At 39.1% G+C, this 24,007-nt stretch overlaps 1 protein-coding gene across 5 annotated transcripts; it reads left to right on the top strand.

Annotated features, from left to right (window-relative positions):
* The first annotated feature begins 211 nt into the window (after positions 1-211).
* Positions 212-23,583, top strand: xpo1b (exportin 1 (CRM1 homolog, yeast) b). Of its 5 annotated transcripts, none has more exons than XM_024296998.2 (25): positions 212-596; positions 2,718-2,849; positions 3,032-3,133; positions 5,109-5,181; positions 6,637-6,698; positions 8,902-8,946; positions 11,343-11,524; positions 13,071-13,119; positions 13,215-13,334; positions 13,414-13,542; positions 13,621-13,779; positions 13,934-14,131; positions 14,445-14,583; positions 16,264-16,445; positions 17,066-17,222; positions 17,490-17,653; positions 17,734-17,868; positions 17,947-18,130; positions 18,868-18,974; positions 19,076-19,270; positions 19,349-19,517; positions 21,283-21,417; positions 21,566-21,725; positions 21,805-21,901; positions 23,267-23,413. In XM_024296998.2, the coding sequence occupies exons 2-25, from the start codon at positions 2,724-2,726 to the stop codon at positions 23,411-23,413; spliced, it is 3,216 nt and encodes a 1,071-aa protein (XP_024152766.1). In that variant the 5' UTR covers positions 212-596; positions 2,718-2,723. The 5 variants fall into 5 exon arrangements, with proteins under 5 accessions (XP_024152766.1, XP_024152767.1, XP_024152768.1 ...); XM_024297000.2 differs by lacking the exon at positions 212-596 and adding an exon at positions 6,110-6,158 and having other exon boundaries at positions 2,813-2,849; positions 23,267-23,583; XM_024296999.1 differs by lacking the exon at positions 212-596 and having other exon boundaries at positions 2,724-2,849; positions 23,267-23,583.
* The last annotated feature ends 424 nt before the right edge of the window (positions 23,584-24,007 follow it).

Raw genomic sequence — 24,007 nt, 5'->3', positions numbered from 1 at the left:
AGTCATGTACAAGTCCGTTCTGTATAGGAGTCTGCCCTCTTTTTTTCTCCGGGCGGAGTAGTTGGATGGCCGCTCCGGCGAATTGAAATTGACCGACAGCTCCGTCCTCTAATCAGAGAACGGATGAGAAGTCTCCGCCAAAATAGCAGCCAATCAACTCGCGCGGTGGGCGTATCCTTGGTCCAAACTTTGCGCGGCGCCATCGGCTGAAAACTAAACCGAGATGGAATCTCCCAGTCTGAACCGGTTTCAACCGGTTGTGAGTTAGTTGCTTGAGAGAGGATAGGAGGCGCAGGCATACAACATCTACACCGCCCGACTGGAAATTCACTAGAGTGACGATTAATTACTAAATTAAGTTTTCTTTGTTTCTTTAAAATGTTTCGGAGTGATAAAATGCTAAGTTTGCCGTAGTAGTAGCAGCTTTAGAGTCTACAGTTCTTGCCAGCCAGACATCCCTCACTGCTGGAGCTGGATAGGCAACGCTTCAATATTAGGATTTTGTTCCCCAGTCAACAGTGGTGCTGAACTATCCACTAAATCTCGTAGTTTCTTTGGCAAACGCCACTCTTTTGAGTCAGAGCCTTGGACATTAGGTAGGTAACTGGAGTCAACTACAACCCTGCCATGCAGTAATGAACTATTTCTGGCTTTGTGTTTGCAGTGAACCAAATGCAATTTTTGTTGTTTTAAGGCTTTGTAATACGAGATCTACACGGACTGTCATTGTGCCCCTTTTAAGAAAATACATGCTATGATTGTAAATATAATGGAATGAGATGGATAACTAACTAGCTCACCGCTAGCTAGCAGTTACCTTCATGGGAATAAATGAGCTAACAGTTAAAATATTGCAAGTAAACAGCAATTATTCATGAAGTGCATTGGAGAAGGTTACGTTCTAATTCGTTAATCAATAAGTAGCCTGATTAAATCCTTGCCTCTCCCACCAAGGCAGCATCACTCGAGTGCGTGATCAGAGCGGATGTTCAGTTGATGTTGCTAGGTGCTCCGCGGTGGCGCGTGCTAACAGTCTAAAAACGTAGCTAATAATAATAAAAGAATATGTCCTGTCGCAGCAGAGTGCAGCCACTCGATAACACATTAAATTCCAGACGCTGCGCGGGCAAAAACTGCCAGTAAAAATCAAAATGTGTGGACGTCCTCCGTCCCTGGCATCCTTGGTGGGAGTGGTTGGAGCGAGAATGTGAAGGACCACATGTGATTTGTTCATGCACGCGCCATCCACTAGCTGGAAATGCAGCGTACTTCTTTAGCTAATTTTAGCAGTGTGTGTAAGGCACGCTTCTGCCGCTGGCACGCTGTTTACAACGGCGTTGCTCTGCGTTCTGTTACTACTATCGGCGTTTAGACAACCCCATCCCAAAATCTATCCGTTATTCCTGCTTCCCGAAGTATCTGGGATAGTGAATTCCATCACTTGCGGATGTAAACAGTATGACGTCGTTTTGTGTATCCGGCACGTGGTTCTCCAAAACTTTACACAACACAGTTCTATGAGTAGAAGACAGTTCTTATTAACATTTGAAGACCCAGACTTTAGCTTAAAGTGCACTTTTATTTATCCAAACTATGTCCTCTTAAGTGCAACCTCACCACAAAGTAGTACTACAAGTAATCCACAAGAAAGAGGCAAATGTGAAGCTTGCTATATATGTATTAACGAACAATGTTCCAGTGAAGAAGTATTCAGTTAGTATACTTCCTTCACTCCATATACATGGAGTATGGTATAATTCCTATACTTATATGCAAGTATACTTAATAAAATAAAGTTCAAGTGTATTACATTTAGCAAATAATACACTTGATCTCAGGATTTAAGGTACATTTTCACAACTAACAGTCTCCTTAATTCCAAAATCAACCCCCTCTTTCATGATTTAAATATATTATTTGATATTTTTCCTTCACTTTCATCAAGTTGAATTTTCTAGAAGTCCTAAAATTAATAATTATACTTAATTATCTGTGCTAGACTGTTTACAATGCTTGTGTTTATTAAAACAAAGAACAGCTAACCCTCTAAAGCTTTGGTTTTACCTTGCGCCATATAGATATGGCAGAGGTGGGTGTGTTTTAGTCTTGGTGTGGTGATTTTAAATGTAAAAAAATAAAATAAAATTGTGATTTTAATATATTTTTGTGGCATTTTTCTAAAGCTGGAGGACATATATTAGTATTTCTTTATTCAGATTGTAGATGTGACTTCGTCTACACAAGCTCCTTTTTCCGCTCCATTCTGATGTATACACATGTAGACGACTTGATCCATGCACGTCTCGGTTTTCCTCGTCTGAAAACTGGCTTAAAACTGTACAGCTGGATATCTTCAATATTGCTCGCCATTTGCTAATGTTAGCTTGGGGTTGTGAGGGGCTGTAAGCTAGTGGGAGAGATTGTAAACAAAGGGATGATGGGACATGGGTGCAGGCCAACAGACCCGCCCACAACTCTGGCATATTTCTTATAAACTCCTGCCGTTCTGCAGAAACTACGTACTAGAAAGCGATACAGGTTTTTTTTTTTTTTTTTGACTAAAAGCAGTATAATTATAATTAAATAACCACCGCAAATGCTTTAAATAGATCAAAAGATTATCAGAGTGGGACTTTAATGCCTAGTTCATATGACTTCCCCATTGAATCTATCCTAAACACTCATGACCCCCTCCCTCTTTGATGTCCTTACCACAGACCTCTATGCCAGCAGTTATGACAATGTTAGCAGACCATGCAGCACAGCAGCTGCTGGACTTCAACCAGAAATTGGATATCAACCTACTGGACAATGTGGTGAACTGTCTATATCATGGGGTCGGACCTCAGGTATGTTGGGACTTTTTGTTTGTTTTACCAATTAAACCAATTTTGGTTGTTTCCACCTTCAATCTGCTAATGATACAAAATCTAAATATATTCTTACATTATTGTTTTTGCAAAATGTAGATTTTATACTTTTTTTACATCCTTAAGTTAAGAAAAGTCCTTCAATACTTTGATTTTTGCAGCAAAGAATGGCCCAAGAGGTGTTGACACACTTAAAAGAGCACCCTGATGCATGGACGCGAGTGGACACCATCCTGGAGTTCTCTCAGAACATGAACACCAAAGTAAGCAAGCCAATGTATTTTCTATAACCTATTTTAGGATTCAACAACTCGTTTGGCCTCAGTAGCATAACCCGTATCTGTCTAATCCATGTTGCTACTGAGCCATTCAAACACAGCACAACTGCCAGGTTTTTGCCTTGTAATAGTCGACACACCAAATAAGGTAAAACTCTGACCTCCTGGTTACAGTAAACAGAGTTCCTGCTCTTTGATTCACTTTTACTAAGCATTCAAACATTAGCGCAACATGCAAAAAAGTACAAAATAAGAAGTTACTAGCACACAGATTCACGCATTTCTGGATCTAACTGCATTAAAAAGTACATTTTGTTTGAGATAAATGCTTTCATTACATGTTAGATTTTATAAAACATTTTATTATTTTAAGCAATTTAAGATTGTGTTGTCCTTGTCGACCATCAGATCCATGTTTGTACAAATTGAAAATCAAAGTTCTGACTGTTTGACTTTAACAACTGTTATGTTTATGACTTGTGATAGGAAGAAAATTGATGCTTCATCTTGTGCCTCTGGACACAGATGGAGTTTGATGGTAGACCTCCACAAGGTTTACCTTTTTCTTGAATTTCTGTGATTCAAATTCTGTCCATTAACTTTCGCATCACCTGTTTCATTAAGCAGAAAAAGCTTCAACATCTGAAACAGTCAGAATGTCAGAACTCATAATCATATCATTGTTCTGAACTTTTTAAAAGCATTCCAGAGTTTTTGCTTTTATGGTTGTTTATCCAGGAAAGCAGCTAAATATAAAATTTAAAACTCAAAGCGTGTGTATCTTTCCTGTAAGTGTCACCTGTTGGAGTATATGTGACATGAATAAATATTTTAATGTTTTTGCATGTTTTGTTGCTTAATAATAGTCATGCCTTTAATTTGACACCTATAAACTTGAAATATTTTTCAAAATAAATTAAAACGAAAGCATGATCAAGTCAAATGTTTTGTTCACAGTAAAAAGAGGCAAAATTTTCATTTCAATTTTTTTCCAGTTTTTATTTAATTCAAAAATGCAAGTATTTTGAAATGGTTTGTGTGAAAAAACAGAAACTGTTTTAAGATCAGCTGGTCAACATGCCGGTTCCTGCTAGGTCTAGTCTAAAGTTTGCATGTATTAAATGGATGATATGCAACCTTAGATCATTATTATCATTATGATCATTACAATTTAGACCAAACAGTCGAACTAAAAATCATTATTAATCTGCATGCTGGATTAAATGTATCATCAATGAACAGGATTTGTATCATTAATATTTTGTATCTTTAATATTTTAGACGGTGACATTAAGTGTTTTACCTTTATTTTATGCTCTCTGCATCGTTGTCTCATGTGCCTTTAATAAAAAAGCAACTTAAACTGTGAGATGCTGGTGAAAATATACCGATTTAATACCCATAAACTCTCCTAAATTACAAAATGAGTCTGAAGTCTGGACCCACTTTGGCTTGATTTTTATCAATGTCCAACAAAAACCAAACTGTCACGAAAGTGTGGCTCTGTATTATATTATGATCACATTTTACACATTGTTGTTTCTTGAGGATTTAATGATCATCAATTTAAAGTACTTGTAAAGAAAAGATGAGTAAACACATTTAGTGTTTTGGTAATAACACCAGGCCACACCTTATTTCATTAATGTCGACACATTTTGTACTAAAAGTTATCCAAGTCCCAAGCATTAAGCATTTAATTAAGTTTTGAAACTAAAAGTGCCTTTTATTTTGGCACTGAAACATCTCTGAAGTCAGCAGGCTCATTTGGAACCACCAGAGCTCAGCCTGGTTCTTTGTTCTGGCCCATTTTCACAAATGTGTGTGAGGTTACAAACTGCAGTGTTCTGGAATAAGTCCACTTTCAAAAGTAATTCAAATACATGGTAAAATAATAACGTTGATGCTAGAAGGGAAGTGTTTTCAGGAATTAACCCTCTTGCCTCCCTGTATGTTCCAGTACTATGCTCTTCAGATTTTGGAAACGGTTATCAAAGCACGATGGAAGATTCTTCCTCGAAATCAGTGTGAAGGTAAACGTTCATTTTGTGAAAAATGTCACAAAGTACTTATCTAGTGGGTGTCTGAGCGGGGTGTTTGCTGTTGAGTTTTCCTTTTTTTTTTTTTTTTGGTTGTTTTAATGTGAAGTGCGGTTGCCATGTTGAAGACTATTACCCTACTAAGCATTCTGGTTTGTTTTCTGCTTGACTGGCTTGGCCTGATTGCTGCAAAGAGGTTCAATATTGCACTTCAGCAGCTAGTTCAGGAAGAAAATGACCAAAAACACCCGGATTTTCCCGAGCTTTGAGAAGGGCATCTTTCAGAGGCGCACGAAGGAAAGATTTTGGCTTTGTTTGGAGTACTTTCAAAATACTAAACCCTCCTGTAATCCTCACCCTTTACGCTTTTCTTTAAGTTAGATGATTGTGGCTTTGAGATTATGAGTTTCATTTGGTAGCATGAGACTGTAATCCCTCCCATGTGTCCCTTAGTTTGCATTGCTTGACAGTTAAAAAAAAAAAAAAAAAAAAGAAGACAAAAACTTTATTTTGAAAACTTCAAAAGGAATCTGGATGTTTATAAATAGATGGACATTTTTTGCATTTTTATTTGTTGACATCAATTTCACACTTCTAAGAGGACCATTTCCATGTATTGCAGTGTATTGAATTGATCCAGTCATTTTAGCAATGACCAAACATGTAACCTGACTTTAATTCTTGCCTAATTGCCAATTACAGTGTTTTCTAGCTCTGTTGGTGAAATAGGTGTTAGGGCTTAAAAGTATAAAAGTACAGATGGCTGAAAATTGCCGTCAGTTTTTTTCTTGTATCAACAAAGGGCAGTAATAATTCATAATCATTGTCAAATCGGTTGATTCTGCCTCCCTCCATTCTTCTATAATTTTGCTAAAAATTCATTTTTCCCATTGACCTAAGACTTACCTGCTTCTGACCGTAGATGCCTGAATTTTGTTCAAGTGGCAAACCCAGTGCAGGGCGACCGGCAAGTATGTCTTTTCCCCCTTGTGTCAGAGTATTGCCTCGTTTTCGGCTCCTCTCACTACACCCCAGCACACAGTTTTTCAGTTTAGCTGCAAAATGAAAAGGGAGCTGAAAACACAGTGTTTTAAGATGCTCTGCTCACATTGCATATGTTGACTGTGAGAGCTTCAACAACGGCTTCAACTTCCACTGAACCCACCCAAAACTTCTTTTGCCCTGTAGGAGTTCAGTGGCAGTTGCAGTCCACATCCATATGCTTATCAATATGTTGTGCAACAGTGTTTAAATGGAGGACCACACCCGCTTGTGTGTGAACAAATTCGGGATCAAATTGGCAGAAATAGCAGATGAAATGCCAGCAGAGTGTGTGAGGGTTACTGATAAAGTGCTCCAGGCAGCTGGTCATGTCAGGATATGTTGCTGTGGATGGTTGACTGCCACGCATTTAACACTCCCTTTCCGATGTCTTTATGTATTTGTTAGGTATTAAAAAGTATGTTGTCGGACTCATTATCAAGACTTCATCAGATGCATCAAATGTAGAGGTGAGTGGACTTGGAGTTAATGGTCTGTAGACTGGACATTTTTGGAGCTAATTTAGGTAAAAACAAAAGTGGAATAAAGGGTACTAAAAAAACAAAAGGGGATTATTTTCTTGCAATAATTGGTCCCCAACTTTTTTCAGGCCACAGACCGGTTTAAGTCAGAAAATATTTTCACAGACTGACCTCTGTGAGACTGAAGTAGGCGTACAAATTATTTTTATTTTTTTACTTCCAGTTTCTCTTAACTTTAAAAGGTAAAGTTATTTTCATCCTGTCTAAAATAGCTGTTTATTTGTTAACTAGATTTGGTGGAACAATTAAAATGTAATATAGATTTCCTTTAACTCAGGGGTCGCAACCTTTAATAGTAAGAGAGCCATTTGGGCTTGTTTTCTACTGATCAAAACCTAGAAGAAGCCGTATAGTCTTACTTTAGCCTTTAAGAAATTTTAATTTGCATTCATGACCTTTTTTTAAACAATACATATGAATTATGTCTATTTTTTGGCACAAATGAAAACAAACATATAAAAAGAATCTAGCATCTCTCAAAATGTTTTATTTTTATTTCCCCATTTTCAAAATAAAAGATGCTCTGTGCCAACGGGATCATCTCAGTTCAGCTCTGGGGAGCTAGTAACCATTGTTGTGCAGCATAAGATAATATGTGCTTTTAACTCATTAAAGATCAACATTTTTATCAAAGTTTTGCTTTTCATATAAAATCTGTGCATTTTGGAGGTAGTGTTAGGCAAACAAGATGTCTTCAGGTCAACAGGGATGCAAAAACCTACATAGTTCAAGTAATCCTTATTTAAAAAAAAATGCTATTTTATTTTTCTTTTCTTTTTATTTTGTTCTTTTTTCCCCTCTTTGTCCCTATTAGTCTTACACTTCTGGGTTTTGTTATTTTAGTTTGGGAGTGGACTTTGGTAGTCTTAGTTTGTGGGCTTTGTTTATTTGTTTTCTTTAGATAGTTTTTAGCAGGGAGCTGCTGACTCATACAGCTGACATGTCTGGGTCAGCAGTCTCCATGACTTATTTTATGTTTGTCCAAGGAGCCACCATGAAGAGATAAAAGAGCCGCATGTGGACCTGGAGCCGCAGGGTGCAAACCTCTGCCTTAACCCATTAAAAAAAATAAAAGAAATCTAAAAAATGAAGCACCAACTTTTAAGGTGTAACAGATAAATACAAAAAAGGTTAAAAAGATATTATAAAAAAAAGATATTATAAAGCATAATGATAAACGTGAATCCACCTTTTGAAAAATGTTATTAGCAGGATCCTTATAACATCAGATATCCGGTTGCAGAATATTCTGCAATATTATTATGGTCTGTGGGAACAACTGTCACAATAAATCCATATTTGGAGTGAAGACTCTTGATTTTTGTCTGTTAAAACAGCTTTCTCTTATTAAAAAAGACCTCTTTTTCATGATCTGGATCTTTTCTGTAAAAAAATAAAACACTTTACAGATGTGTTTCTTTTTTGTTAACTTTGCTAGGTTGGAGGTTTCTATTTAGCTGTTGTCACACTCGCTTAAAAAAAAAACAGCAGGTGAATCAGATGTGGTGGAGAGAATCCAGGAGTTTTCCAAAAATAAAACTTCTTTCAGAATCCGATCATAAATAAATAGTTGGTTGGGGACCACTTCTCTAAGGTTTTTGTCGTGTTGTAAGCAGCTCAGATGATCCACACTAACATGTATTTATTCTAGACCAATGTATTTCAGTGTGAAATCACAAACCTACAGCAACAATTTGAAATGTTTCTAGACTTTCCACATTTGGACGAACTTTACCTAAAATTAGAAACTTTAAACATCAATTCCAGCCTAATTTTTTTAAAGATAAAATGTTTCTAGAATTAAACTTTGGACCAAATAAAGCATGTTTGTAGTATTTCTGAGCTGACGGTTTGACCGGCCTGGCACGGCCTCTAATAACAAACAAGTTATGTTTATGTTAAAACATGATTACTGGATAAATGATTCTTTAAATGGGATTTAGTTTACTTTAGTGTAAGAAGTTTGGTTTTCATTCTGAAACTTTTATTTTTTGATGTTTGTTCCGAGACGGATAAAGCAGGTAAACAGACTGATGGGTGTTCTTCATTAGACTTTAATGAGGTGATGAAATGACAGATCCTACAGTGTAACTAAATCTGACGACTTTGTATTTGTCTTCTCACTTTTTAGAAAGAAAAAGTGTACATTGGAAAGCTGAATATGATCCTTGTTCAGGTAAGATTCACCTCACAAGTTCCTGATTTCCGCTCATAAAGTTTGGGCTTCTGTTTATCATAGATGAATTTCAGTGTGACACAAATGCAAGCTTGTTTTTTTTTACCTCAAAATATTTTTTGGAGATGACTAAATATTGTTCATCCTCTTCTAACAAGAAAATTTGAAAGTTCTTTCTGACTAACAAACTTCCGCCTGAGTTAAAATCCAGCAAAAAAAAAAAATCAAAAGTTGAGTGATTAATGTTTTTTTTTTTTCTTTGTGGTTTTTTCTCCCATTTCAAACAAACTCATGCTTTTCTACTGATCTCCAAATAAGGAAACATTCATCACTATAGCTTAAGTAGCTGTCTTAAGATCATAACTGCATTACTCATTTTCTCAAGAAAGTGAGCTGTCATTTTGTTCTGTCTTTTCAAGAATACTGTTGTTGTCATCGCACGACAACCAGTTATTAGGCTTTTATCTATAGAAAACAAGCTGATGATATTATTAGCATTCACATTTTCTGGAGAAATGACTACAAACTAAGACAAAAAGTGATCGAAATTGTTTAACTAAAATGTTTAAAATAAAAAATAGACTTTCCCTGGACAAAAATGGTGAATTTTTTGCAACCCTTTTGAAGTGTTTATATCAAAACATTTAAACATAAAAACTGCATTTTCATCCCCACAGTTAAAACGGTTAGTAAAAAGCACTTATTTGATTTGTATCGAATGTAATGCTTCTAAACCTCCACGCTCAGTTGTGGTTTTCAGTTGTAAAATAATATACAACAAAAAGTCAAAGATTACTTTATCAATAAATATTGAACGTTTATTAACAAACGTTTGTAATGAACCATTTAAGCCTTAAGATGTCGTAATAGCTGCATTTCCATTGATTATGAAATTGTGCTAATTGGATTCGCAATAATAAATTCACCTAATGAAAACATGACAATTTAGAAATGACTTGCATTTATCAAAAATAAATGTTTGCACTTGGAGGAGATGGTTTTTGAGACTCATCAAAATGGACATATTTCGCAAAACTGCAATTTTGCAATCTTTTTGAATTAAATGAGTCATGACCACCAACAGGATGCCACGAGCGCCACAAGAGGCCCCACCGCATCGCAGCTCGTCAAAAGTTGAGTGTATCATGCGGAATTCTTGGATCCACAGCTCCTCTGTAAAATCACCAAACACGATTTACCCAAATCTCTTCATCCATAGCTGCTCCCACATAGGTTGCCGCTCCATGAAAATAAGACGCCGACGTCTCCTTTGATAGATGATGAGGAGTGCTAGTGCAGTGAATGTATCTGCTGTGAATCAAAGTACTTTTCACATTCGTCGCCTTGTTTTTGAATGACTTATCGTGTGAATTGGTTTTTGTTTATTTTCGTAACTATGATTTAATAGAAAGTGTTATTGCAAAATCAAGTTTTTCCAGCATTTCTAGAATTTTGATAAAGTTTTGCACATTTGTGTAATGGAAATGCAGCTCGGGCATCTGTCTTCCCAGATCCCTCTGGATTGAGTTTTCCAATAAAATTTCTACTTTAATTTGTGCACAAAACATTATTTCTAAAATATATGAAACTTTTTTGTCGACACACATTTCTCATGTTTTACTCATGCGTTGGTACTGCATTTTCCACACTGCAGGGCACATAAGATTTTGTCAATATCCAGTTTTGAACTTAAGTCATATATAAGGCAGTCTGAACTATAAGGCGCAATAAGTGAGACAAGAGTCTGAGATAAAACAGTCAGTCACAGTTCATTAACTAACTTCAGATTTAGTTTTAACATGTTAGCTACATTACTAGCATTAGCCGTATAACATATTCACAAAACCTGTAACTTCCTGCCCTGTTTTCAAAACATAAAAAACAGACTGATACAACTAAGACCTAACAGTAGCTACTCTAACTCCTAACCTTGTTAGTAGCAAGTAAATTAAACACAGGGACAATGCTACATGTTAGTAGAGAAGTTTGCAGCTTTAAGGAAGAAGTTTGTGTTTGAAAGACAATTATGGTCAAAGCTGCTGATGAGTTTAGTGTGTCATTGTGTGACTGTGCAGAAAATATGCACGTAGATATCCTATCAATGGTTTGATCTTTAAGACAAAGTTGAAACCTGCAGAGTTTCTGCTGCAGAGCAAGACAAGAGCATGTAGTGCTACAGGAGTCTTCAAGGATACTTTGCTACCCTAATGGTTTCATCAAAAGGACCATTATGTGACCTTTTAACAATAATTGGTCACTACGTTAACCGGGTTTGGATTCTTTCTGTACATTCTGCAGGTTAGAAAGCTCATTCTGTTCTGAGATGTTTGTAGAGATTTCTGTAAATCAGAGGTACCAAGCCGTCACAGCAGCCCGTCTGCTCCTCCTGTCTGCAGATCCTGAAGCAGGAGTGGCCCAAGCACTGGCCGACGTTCATCAGCGACATCGTGGGGGCGAGTCGCACCAGCGAGAGCCTTTGTCAGAACAACATGGTCATCCTGAAGCTGCTCAGCGAGGAAGTGTTCGACTTCTCCAGTGGCCAGATGACCCAGGTCAAAGCCAAGCACCTAAAGGACAGGTCAGCAGGTCACACACACACACACTCGGATAAAACTGAATCTCACAGATAAAACTTCTTCATATGTCCGACTCAGAACTATAGACTTTTGGTTATTGGTTTAATGCGGGATTAGCCTGTGAAAAAAGATTATTTGTTGATTAAATTCATTTTTCCTCTAATTATGGCTGGGGATGTCCTGGTCTGATACTTTTGTAGCACATTTTAAAAAAAGAACAAATGTAGTAAACCGATTCAGGTTTTTTACCTTATTTTAACATGTAGGGGGCAGCACACTGAAGATTTTTGACTATAATTTTAGGATTTAAACAAGTTTATTTTAAATTGTCAAAAATGTGGCAAGGACCAACAGACTGCACCTTTAAAGCCCCATTTCAAGGTCAACTGAAAAAACGGTTGATATAGTGTTTTGTTACCCTTAAACTAGTAAAAATAGGTGATAATTATTCATGGAAGACAGCTTCCAAACTTTTATACATTTTTGATCAGATGTGATTTAAATCTCCATTAAAATAGCTTAAAAATAAGGAGAACTTTTTTCCCAAAATAGTTGCTGTAGCATAAAAATGATGACGAGTAGGGCTTTATGATCCCAGGAAAACTTTTGATATTAGTGATCAAAATCGCAACGACGATATAACTTGTGATACAAATAGCAAAACACAAAGAAACTAATGCACCATTTCCATTTTACCTCAACGGTTCCTATTTAAAAAAACAAAAAACAAACAAACAGTCATCATCACTTAAATTAAACTCCAAAAGATCCACATATATATGGGGCGGGCGTTTAACATAAAAGGGCATCATTCGATTGGCCAAATGCATTAAGAGATTTACTTTATTCTGTAAAGACATTAGCTGCAGTGCAATTCTTTTAACATTTGTGTAAACCTTTAGGGTAGCAAGTTATCATATAAATGCTTTCTTTTTTGATATGCGTATCACACAGGCTGATATCGTGATGATAATAAATTTGATCATCACTTCATGGAGGTTTCACTTTGTAGACGGCCCCTTAGCAGCCATCACTGCCAAAGAAAACATTTCTCATTAAAAAGAAACAAAAGCCTAATCTTTTTTTATTGCCTTTGTAGATGGTTGTTTGAGATAAGAAAAATCAATAGACACTTGTGGACAGTTTTAATTATTTAAAAATAGCCTGGATGTCTGAATCTGTGAGTTTCTTTTTCACTTTACTCAACTGTTTTTTTTGGAGCTTCCTGCTTAAACTAGTGCGATTTATGGCAATAAAATGTCTTGATCCATTCATGATATGCAGAGTTTTACCAGGGCAATTATTTAAAATGACAAACAAATAACACTGATCTAAATAATAAAATAAATATCCAATCCTAAATTGGGATACAACATTTGATTCCGATCGAGTTTAAGGGTATGCGATTGGGCCCAGGTTCTGGTTATGTAATCTGACTGGGACATCCCCACTTAAATCCATTCATAGAGACAGTAACAAGGTAAAAAAAACTCAGATGAAATTAATGTTTTACTACATTACGTCTGTGTTTCTGATTGTTTCCTGTAGCATGTGCAACGAATTCTCCCAGATCTTCCAGCTGTGTCAGTTTGTTATGGTATGTGAATCACCATCATATCTGCAGTTGTTGGGCTTTTTCATCCACCACCTTAGCAGTTCCTTTAACTGTTTGTGTCTGCGGTTCACCTGCAGGAGAATTCCCAGAATGCCCCTCTCGTGCACGCCACCCTGGAGACCCTCTTGCGTTTCCTTAACTGGATTCCGCTGGGCTACATCTTTGAAACCAAGCTGATCAGCACGCTGGTGTACAAGGTGTGGAAGCAGACACTCGTGATGCTGCTCGGTGGTTCTGGATAACGAATGACTGAAAACCTCCCTGACCTCTCCTCAGTTCCTGAACGTGCCCATGTTTCGCAACGTGACACTGAAGTGCCTGACGGAGATCGCCGGTGTGAGTGTCAGCCAGTACGAGGAGCAGTTTGTCACGCTCTTCACCCTCACTATGTGTCAGCTCAAGCAGGTGAGCCGAAGAGCGGATAAGTCACACATCTGTCTCAGACGTAGGGTTTCCTTCTAACTTTGTCGTGTCTGCGTTCAGATGCTTCCCCTGAACACCAACATTCGGTTGGCCTACGCCAACGGCAAGGACGACGAGCAGAACTTCATCCAGAACCTCAGCCTGTTCCTGTGCACCTTCCTGAAAGAACATGGGCAGCTCATTGAGAAGAGGCTGAACCTCAGAGAGACGCTCATGGAGGTAGGACAGAATATTTTTAGTTGTAGAAACCTAATATTTAACAGGTGGCACTGGAGACACTTAGGAAACGGGGACAGCCCGGACCAGCGTGGCAGCACAATACGAAAACGATGCGATTCCCACACACTCATCTCCTAATCTCCTGCTTCCTCAGGCTCTCCACTACATGCTCCTGGTGTCAGAGGTGGAGGAAACCGAGATCTTCAAAATTTGTCTGGAGTACTGGAACCACCTGGCAGCAGAACTCTACAGAGAAAGTCCGTTCTCCACGTCCACGTCTCCTCTGCTGTCCGGGAATCAGCACTTCGACGTTCCGCCGCGCAGGCAGCTCTATCTGCCAGTGCTCTCCAAGGTGCTGCCAACGCTATCAACCCTATCAGCTTTATTGGTGCCATATAATCCCAAATGAGTCAATAATGTCTTTGCTGACAGTTTGTGAACTCCAGGGACGGAGCTGTTGTACTTCTTTAAACTTGCTAGCAGCCACAGAGACGGGGTTTTTAGTTGCACAGTTGCTGAAAATAAACAGTTACAGAGTACAAACATGTAGCTTTTCCTCTCCTCTGTGCCACAAACGCGCATGTGACATAAATCCGGGTTTCAGATGAGAGAAGTGTGTCTTTAAATCTGCTTTTCTGAGTTTAATGTCTCATGTGCAACGGCAGGTCCGTCTGCTGATGGTGAGTCGGATGGCCAAGCCGGAGGAGGTGCTGGTGGTGGAGAACGACCAGGGGGAGGTGGTCAGAGAGTTTATGAAGGACACCGATTCCATCAACCTGTACAAGAACATGAGAGAAACCCTGGGTATGAAACACAGAAGACATTCTCTAAGTCCTGATGTGACGGTTTGTGTGGAGCTACTGCACAGTGGCACATTTCCAAACTATATTCTTAAATTGTAAACACCACGGCCTCTCTAGAAATCAGACGTGGAGCTTTACCCGCCAAGTTCCAGCAGAACGGAACAGGGTGGAGTTAATGATTAGGTAGTTCTTCTGCGATCGAAGTTTTCCATCATGTACTTTCAGAAACCTTAGTTCCAATCGGAGCGACAGGTCAGTCAGGTTAGTCCATCATTATCAGGACTTCTTGTTTCACATCTTCTTAACTTAATCTTAGCCATAACCACAAAGTTTTCTTTCTTCCAAATCAATCATTTACTGACTTGTGTGGGTAATTTCCATCCACACAGAAACGTCTTGCAGAGGCCGCTGAGTTTGACACCAGATTATAAGGCTCACCGTCAGTGAATGGTCTATTTTTAATGGGGGTGGGCACATCGATCTGAGTATCCATAGTATCGATACCAAGATGAAGTACTGATACTAGCGTGATGAGGTTGATACTTTCGTCACAGTTTTTCTTGAATATGTACAGCAAATGGCTTGAATTTACTTTGGTATTTCATGCAATCACTGTGTCTTATCTGTTCACAGTGTTGCCAGATTGGGCAAAAAATGCCCCAATTTGAGTAAATATCTGCCCAATTTGTGCAGGAAACTGCCCAATCTGGCAACGTTGGCGGTGTGTGTAAACGGCACACCTCCTCCTCACACCTGCCCTTCACCTCTCTGCTTCATCAGAGAGCAGAGTCACTAAAAACCATGTTGGCACCAATGGCAGGGTTACTTTTGTTGTGTTGTTAATATTTTTGCATTTATTAATGTTAACTTTTTTCATTGGTGACTTTGATATTTTATTATTTATTATTAGTAACTAGTTAATAAGCACTTTTATTTGCCAAGAGTCTATATTTTGTTTTATTATACACTTATTTAACAAAAAAATGCATGTTTTCTAAATCAAACAATTCAAGAAAAAAGAATGTTTCGATACTGGTGATACTAGCCCTGTAATTACTTGGTATTGGGTTGATACCCAAATTCCCAATATCACGCACAGATAATTATTGAACTTATGTCATATAAGGTGCATTAAACAAGATGAGAGATAAACTTGTCAGTCAGACTTTGCTTGTGTTCACAGTAACACCCAACCAACAGAGCACTGTGGTTTTCTCAAAATCAACATCAGTAAACATAACCAAAATTGATCCATATTTCAGGTGCTCCGGATTATAAGATGTATTGTCGATTTTTAAAAAAAATATTAAGTCTTTTAAGTGCACTATATAGTAAAGAAAATAGGGTCATGTTTAAATATTGTGGGAGATGTTTGCGTTTGCAGCTGGGTCCAAATCAGAGTCTTCTGCTTCCACAGCCCAAAGAGATGTAGGTTAGATGGATCAGAAGCTGTCTGAGGTAGACCTTGGCCTGAACAGAAAAAGCTGTTCTCACTCAAAGATGGATGCAGGGAAAAATGAAGTATTAAGCTATACCAGTTTGGACTGGAAGATTGTTGTGTAACTGTGAGCTCCTGCCTTTCACCTGAAATCCTTCTTGTATTTTCTGTTGCGTCATTTGTAAATTTAAAGAGATGTAAAAGCCATCAGGACTGACGTAAACATGTTCTGCTGCTCTGCAGTCTACCTGACTCACCTGGATTACGCAGACACGGAGCGCATCATGACTGAGAAGCTTCACAACCAGGTCAACGGAACCGAGTGGTCCTGGAAGAACCTCAACACCCTGTGCTGGGCCATCGGGTCCATCAGTGGAGCCATGCACGAAGAGGACGAGAAGAGGTTCCTGGTTACAGTCATCAAGGTGAGGAAAATGGAATCAGCACTGAGATTGTTTAGGGATGAGGCTGTGGATCTTCAATTAATTGTGATTAATTAATTAAATGATTATTGTCATTTAATTCACAAATTAAGACCAAAGATCAAACCATGTTTCTTATTATTTAATATAACTGTGTCTGAATGGGTAAATTTTTTTATTTAATCACAGTCGTTTATGCTTTTTTTTTTTTTTAATTCAGCATAACATAATAGTTAAAAACACAAACATTTTTGACGTGTTTGTCACTTTCAACAATTTCATACTCCAAAGCTTTTCTGTCAACTTCCTGGCAGTAATTAAACTGTTTTTTTTTGGATCATTTAGCAACAAATCTTGAAAATGTTTTCCACCATTTTTCCATCCTTAGTTTAGCTAACTCCAGTTCCAGTAAATCGATGAAAAAAAGATTTTAAATGAAGAGACAGCAGCACTTTTTGAGCAGATAAAACTTGTTTTTACGAGAAACCATAATAAAATCAATATTTGTAACTGGAGTTTACATGCATGTTTCTGTGTGCTGTTTCCTGTGGTGCTGATGCGTGATCAGATAGAGTTCTATCAATGTCGTCGGGGTTGCTAGATGATCTTGTTGTCGTTTCCAGGATTTGTTGGGTCTTTGTGAGCAGAAGCGAGGAAAAGACAACAAAGCCATCATTGCTTCAAACATCATGTACATCGTCGGCCAGTACCCGCGCTTCCTCAGAGCTCACTGGAAGTTCCTCAAGACAGTGGTCAACAAGCTGTTTGAGTTCATGCACGGTGAGAACTTCAAAATGAGTCAAGCTTTCAAGGTTGGACTGTGATCTAGACCTTTTGAACTGTCCTTGGTGCTGCTGTGTGATTGTGTTTTTATCTCTGCAATCTGGGAGATGTCCTTAAACGGAATACAGCGGCCGAAAGTGCAAAAACAAAGATTTCAGGACGCCAGGCGTGCAAAACAAAAAGATGCCATCACAATATCTAATGTCAGCATTTGACTAAAGAAAAGCTAAACCTGAGCCGTCCCTCGCTCTGCTTTCTGATCAGAAACCCACGACGGCGTTCAGGACATGGCGTGCGATACCTTCATCAAGATTGCTCAGAAATGCCGGCGCCACTTCATCCAGGTGCAGGTGGGAGAGGTGATGCCCTTCATCGACGAGATCCTCAACAACATAAACACCATCATCTGTGACCTGCAGCCTCAGCAGGTGAGCAGATCGTCCTCACAGCAGGTGTGTTTCCCGCGTCAGCAGAACACCGTCTCATGCAGAGCTTTGCTCTCGTGCAGGTTCACACGTTTTACGAGGCGGTGGGATACATGATCGGAGCTCAGACAGACCAGGCCGTCCAGGAGCACCTGATAGAGAAGTACATGCTGCTGCCCAATCAAGTGTGGGACAGCATCATCCAGCAGGCCACCAAGGTCAGTCCCGCCGGTGAGGTCACTGGTGCAGGTGACTGAGGCGCCCGCTCACCCCTCCTCTGTGCCTCTTCTGCTCAGAACGTGGACATCCTGAAGGACCCGGAGACCGTCAAGCAACTGGGCAGCATCCTGAAGACCAACGTCAGAGCCTGCAAGGCCGTGGGACACCCCTTCGTCATCCAGCTGGGGCGCATCTACCTGGACATGCTCAACGTGTACAAGTGCCTCAGCGAGAACATCTCTGCCGCTATTCAGACAAACGGTAAGAGGCGGCGGCATTTCAGGCTTTTTGTCATGTTCTGACAGAAGAGAAGCTGAGGGAGCTGCTCCTGAACTTTGCTTCCTGTCACGTGCTTTGATTGTTTTTCTGTTTATTTTATATGTTTCCACATTTTGTACTTCTATTCTCCATCTAAATGAGTAATCTGCAACCTTTAACACTGAAAGAGTCGTTTCTTACTGAGCAAAACCCATGAGAGCTGTAAAGAATCAGTTTCTGTGTAGAAACAACACTTTATTTTTGTTTTTGTGGTCATTAAGAATCTTATTTCTAATGTCTAACTTTTAAAAAATTATAGAAATTCTACCATTTTTGTTTATATAGCAATTTTAACTTATTTTAATGTTGACAGAAGTGCATACAAGTTCCTTTCATAATAAAATAGATTATGTGATAATTACTCTCACAATAGATCAATTATTTTGCCATAACTTTGCTCTGTTATCTGATGTGTTGAAATCTAAACATAGATGTAAGCTTTATTAACTAAAGCAATATGACCAAAGCTACAAAGCCATTGTTTATTCAAAGGATTTTTTCTTAATGCCACAGTGGAGGGTTGAAGGAGCTCACCACTGAGCTGAATGAAGGATGGATAGATGATAACTAACCTGCACAGATTGTGCTTCAGCTCCAGCCGGCAGAGCTGAAGTTATTACTGGGGTTTTTGTTTCCGTTCCTCCGCCGTATCTCAGCATAAATCTCTTTTTGTGTCGTAGGCGAGATGGTGACCAAACAGCCGCTGATCCGGAGCATGAGAACAGTGAAACGAGAGACGCTGAAACTGATCTCAGGATGGGTCAGCCGATCAAACGACCCGCAGATGGTGAGAACCGGACTGCGCGTGTAGAACACATCTTTGGAGCTGTGATTGTCCTGTGAGGTTTATCCTGATGGCATGTTCTTAACTCTCTGCTTCCTTTCTAGGTTGGAGAAAACTTCGTCCCTCCGCTGTTGGACGCCGTCCTCATTGATTACCAACGCAACGTCCCTGCAGCCCGGGAGCCCGAGGTCCTCAGCACCATGGCAACCATCGTTAACAAACTGGGCGGCCACATCACCAGCGAAATCCCCCAAATCTTTGACGCGGTCTTTGAATGCACACTAAACATGATCAACAAGGTGAGACCGTCGGCCCTCGCACGCATGTTTCTGTTTGTACGGTAAACATCACAGCTTCCTTTCTCTTTTCTGGAACAGAACTTTGAGGAGTTTCCGGAGCATCGGACTCACTTCTTCTACCTGCTCCAAGCCGTGAACTCGCACTGCTTCCCTGCGTTCCTGGCCATCCCTCCAGCCCAGTTTAAGCTGGTGTTGGACTCCATTATTTGGGCCTTCAAACACACCATGAGGAACGTGGCCGACACAGGTACGTTTGAACGGACAGCATGAGTCCTGCTCCTTATCTACATTCAAGACTGTATCTTTATCAAGCTAAAGATTTAGAATGTATGACAGATTATTAAGCCCACATTAAAAACAGATGCATTTACCAGAATAAAGTTGTTAATGGTTAAAAAAAATAAGTTAAACATGTACGCAAATTAGTACATAAATTATGAGATAAAAGTTATAATTTTACAAGAAGAAAGTTGTAGAATTATGAGTAAAATAGTCAATATTTTATAAAGGTCCTATTTTAATAAATTAGGATTCAGAATCTAAAAGACTAAAGTCAAACATTGAGACAAAAGGCTGTTTACTAAGAAAAATAAAAACACCAAAAAAAGAACAAATATTGTTTTCAGTATGAAAGACAGAGCGCATTTCAAGCAGTTTTTGTTCGTAAAATTACAACTTTTTATCCTAAATTAACAACTTCATTCTTGTGAAATGATCTTTTTTTTTCCTTATAGATTAGCGACTATTCTTGTAAACTTTTGACCTTTTTATTATAATGTTTTGACTTTATTCTCACAAAATTATGATGTTTTTCTCATAATTTTATGACTTGATCTCCTAAAATTAATTATTTTCTCGTACATTTGCAAATATTTTTGTGAATTACAGATTTTTTCGCATAAATTTACGACTATTCTCATAAAATTATGACTTTTTTAAACATAATTTTTCGTCTTTATGAAATGACTTAATTCTATTTTTTATAAATTTTCAACTTTATTCTTATAAAATTATTAATTTTTCTTAAAGTTACAACTTTATTTTCAGAGATGTATAACTTTTTCTATTAAATCTGCAACTTTTCTTCATAGAATATGTATTTTTTCTCATAAATGTATGAGTATTTTTTATAAAGTTTTGACTTTTTTATTCATAATGTTTTGACTTCATAATAAATGACTTTTTTCATACATTTAAGACTTTATTCCCGTAAATGTGTGCATTTTTTATTTTTATGTTGGCCCTAAAACTTTGTTGGGAAAATTAAATTGGTTTTAAGTTCAGTAAACTGAACTTCAGTCTCATTAATTTATCTACAAAAAATCTTTACAGTTTTACCTTGAAAAGAGAACCTTTTCTCACACTTTAAGAAGATTTATTTACTTCCAGTGACAGTAGCACATCACGTTTGTTTTTGTTGATATAATTAAAATCCAACGTTATTCTGCATTTTAGAGCAATAATTAGATTGCCTGAAGTTAGTTTTTAACTCTACTGGACTTGTAAAGATTGCAAATCTCAGATGTTGGAAATATTCATAATTTAATTTTTGGGACAAAATTTCAAATATTCAAGTATTCAGATGCTTAATACAGTCCAATGCCCGTGACACCTAAAAAACGCATGACATACCGTTACTCTTCAGCCGTTAATGCGATCAATAGGAATCAGTCATACACCGTTATGCAAAAAAATCCTACAATTTATGTTTATTGCATAAACATTTCATTAGTGTATAGCTTTCAGTATCAGGCTGGAATTATGTTAATTGCACAAAAGTCAAAAGAAAAGTAAAAATGTAAACCCTGGATATAGCGCTCTGATGTTAACTGGTTAAAATCTGACATTATTATGGATTCACAACAAGAATTCATCGCTCTAAAATACATTGTTTCCTTTTTTTTAATCTGTCTTTTTTAAATACAATGTAACTCTGCAGAAGCATTGGGACTTTAACCTGGACTTGTGGCTGAAATGTTGGTGCTCAGCATGTCTCCGGTTCTGCTCCCCAGGTCTGCAGATTCTCTACACTTTGCTTCAAAATGTGGCCCAGGAGGAGGCGGCTGCTCAGAGCTTCTACCAGACGTATTTCTGCGACATCCTGCAGCACATCTTCTCTGTGGTCACAGACACGTCACACACTGCTGGTGAGGATTTCCTTCCAGCCTTCAAACCAAAGTGGAAGCCCCCCTGATCCTGCAGAAGATCAGATGAATGAAGTCTTCTCTGTGCATGGTGCCTTCACATCTATCATCACGGCTGTTTCTGAGTGTCTGCGTGTGTTTGCGTCTGCAGGCCTGACGATGCATGCATCCATCCTGGCTTACATGTTCAACCTGGTAGAAGAAGGGAAGATCACAGCGCCGCTGAGTCCCGCCAACCCCGCCAGCAACCAGGTGTTCATACAAGAATATGTGGCTAACCTGCTGAAGACTGCCTTCCCCCACCTTCAGGAGTACGTGAAGCACTCGCAGACGTCGGTCCTCAGACCATCACGGTGGTCTTTAACAGTTCTGTGTGCTTCTGTCTGATAGTGCTCAGGTGAAGGTGTTTGTGACCGGGCTGTTCAGCTTAAACCAGGACATTCCTGCCTTCAAGGAGCACCTGAGGGACTTCCTGGTCCAAATAAAGGTGAGCTTCCTGTTGTTTCAGTCTGCAGTCCTTCAGCTCTTCCTCCTCTGCTTTGATGCGACCAGAAGCGGACGTCTGGACGTTGTTTTCTTTGATCCGACAGCTCCGCGTACCTGCAGCTTTGTTGTTTGGGAAGCAGGAGCTTTGGCTCTTCTCACAGAGGTTATCAGGCCCAGCATGCCTTGCTGCTTAGCTGCTGTTTCCACAAATAACACTCGCATGGAAAAAGTTGTCCTGCAAAGTCGATGGATGCTTTTGTTGGACTGAAGACACTGATAAAAATCATTAAACATGTTGTAGCATTTTTTCTGATGATGGAGGACTTTTATAAAAAAAATGTGTATTTCTTCATTCAAATAGTTTTGACTCAGGAGCAGATGAAAAAAAGAAGTTTGAAAAAGAGGTATAGCTGGGTGGGAGGGGCAGAGCTACAATGGGGGCTTTTTGTGTTCCCCACTGCCCATTTTGAGTCAACATCAATGTCATTAATAACAAAACATAAGAAATCATCAATAAAAGGTTCTTTCTGCATTGCAAAAAATTAGAAAGATCTTAAACCCCTAAAATTATTTGCTATGTCCTTCACAAGTTCTGACCATAAAAGTTTCAGTAAAGCAGTAAAGCTTGAATTGGAATTTTTGTTTTTAAAAAAAAACTTTATTGACCAAACGGATGTACAAAAACAAAAATCTCTTAATTTAATTGGGAAAAAAAGAATTAAAACGGTCGTAAATTAAATAATTGACCAACTTTACTGGATTTAATCATTTGCTTAGCCAAAAACTGTGCCGTTTCCATGAGATGATGAGAGGAAATTCTCATTTAAGAAAAAAAAATGATGTTTTGGAAAAATAGTCTTGACATGTCTCACTAAATTAACGCCACGGATCATTAGTATTGATGGTTAAATTCCCCCAGGTGATTTATTTGTGCTGTTTGCTGCACAACACTTTGAGCCAAGAGCACCAACAGCTCTCATTTGCCCCCTTCCAAAGTCTTCCCCCACCCCCCACCCCCATATCAAATATACTGCTGGGCCCAGCTCCTCTAGACGACCAGATTTATTAAACGTCATTTCTTTTCCTCGTCTGTACAGCAGGATAGCTCCAATATTGCTCGCCATTTTTGTTGAACCAGTAATGTTAGGTTGGGCTGATGGGAGGGAGTGTCAACAGAAGGGTGATGGGAAGTGGGGGCGGCAACTCTCTGAGGTGAATTTCTAATGAACTCATGCCGCTCTGCAGAAACTGTCCTAGAAAATGAGGCTAAAAACTATAGTCAAAATAAAAAGACCACTTGAAAATATCCGGATTGAAGTGGGCCTTCATGTTGTGAAATGAACTTGTGACCTCCTCTGTCTGGCAGGAGTTTGCGGGCGAGGACACCTCGGATTTGTTCCTGGAGGAGAGGGAGGCCTCGCTGCGGCAGGCCCAGGAGGAGAAACACAAGATCCAGATGTCAGTGCCGGGCATCCTCAACCCCCACGAGATGCCGGAGGAGATGTGCGACTGAGCCACCGCTCCCGCTAACCTGTACAGTATCCAGCAAACACGCAAACCACAGCAAACCCAGAGAGGCACTTGTGCGGCGGGAGGCGGCCCCGCCCTCCGCCGAGCGCACCGCTCCGGTGGATGTTTGTTGACCAAATTTCTGTCAATACTATGTAAATGAGTACCGCGTCACCCTGTGGCCCTTTTTACATAATCCGCGTTTTGTATGGAGATTTTGTGTATTCCCTTTCCTCCGCTGTTTAACCCACGTTCATGTTTGGTTGTTCTCCGCTCCATCGCACATCTGCATGATAACATAACGATTCAGACTCTCGGTTTGGTTTCCCGCTCCCCTCTCGACCGTTCTGTCCACTCATTGGTTCAAGTGTAAATGTTTTCTACGGACGGTGTGTGAAGATGGCATAGAAGCTTCTAGAGTGGCGTCTTTCAGGCCCCGCCCCCCTCCCCAATCAGGTGGGACAATGTGAATTTGACAGAAGATGAATGAAGGCTGCGAGGTGCTGCTGCGTCTGCAGGAAGGGAAAGCAAACGTGTGCATATCATCCCAGTTGTATAGCATCTTTAATACCACGGGAACATTTTCTTTGTGTTCTGC

This window comes from Oryzias melastigma, linkage group LG15 (assembly GCF_002922805.2).
Source record: "Oryzias melastigma strain HK-1 linkage group LG15, ASM292280v2, whole genome shotgun sequence".
NCBI lineage: Eukaryota > Metazoa > Chordata > Actinopteri > Beloniformes > Adrianichthyidae > Oryzias > Oryzias melastigma.
Note: the sequence above shows the minus strand (reverse complement) of the source record. Positions and strands in the feature narration are given on the sequence as shown.

Excerpts from the sequence above, each read along its gene's own strand:
- xpo1b (XM_024296999.1), top strand. The coding sequence starts at position 2,724 with ATGCCAGCAGTTATGACAATGTTAGCAGACCATGCAGCACAGCAGCTG. Across the intron at positions 14,584-16,263 it reads GAACATGAGAGAAACCCTGG|TCTACCTGACTCACCTGGAT; the intron begins GTATGAAACACA and ends GCTGCTCTGCAG. Across the intron at positions 17,654-17,733 it reads GTGACCTGCAGCCTCAGCAG|GTTCACACGTTTTACGAGGC; the intron begins GTGAGCAGATCG and ends GCTCTCGTGCAG.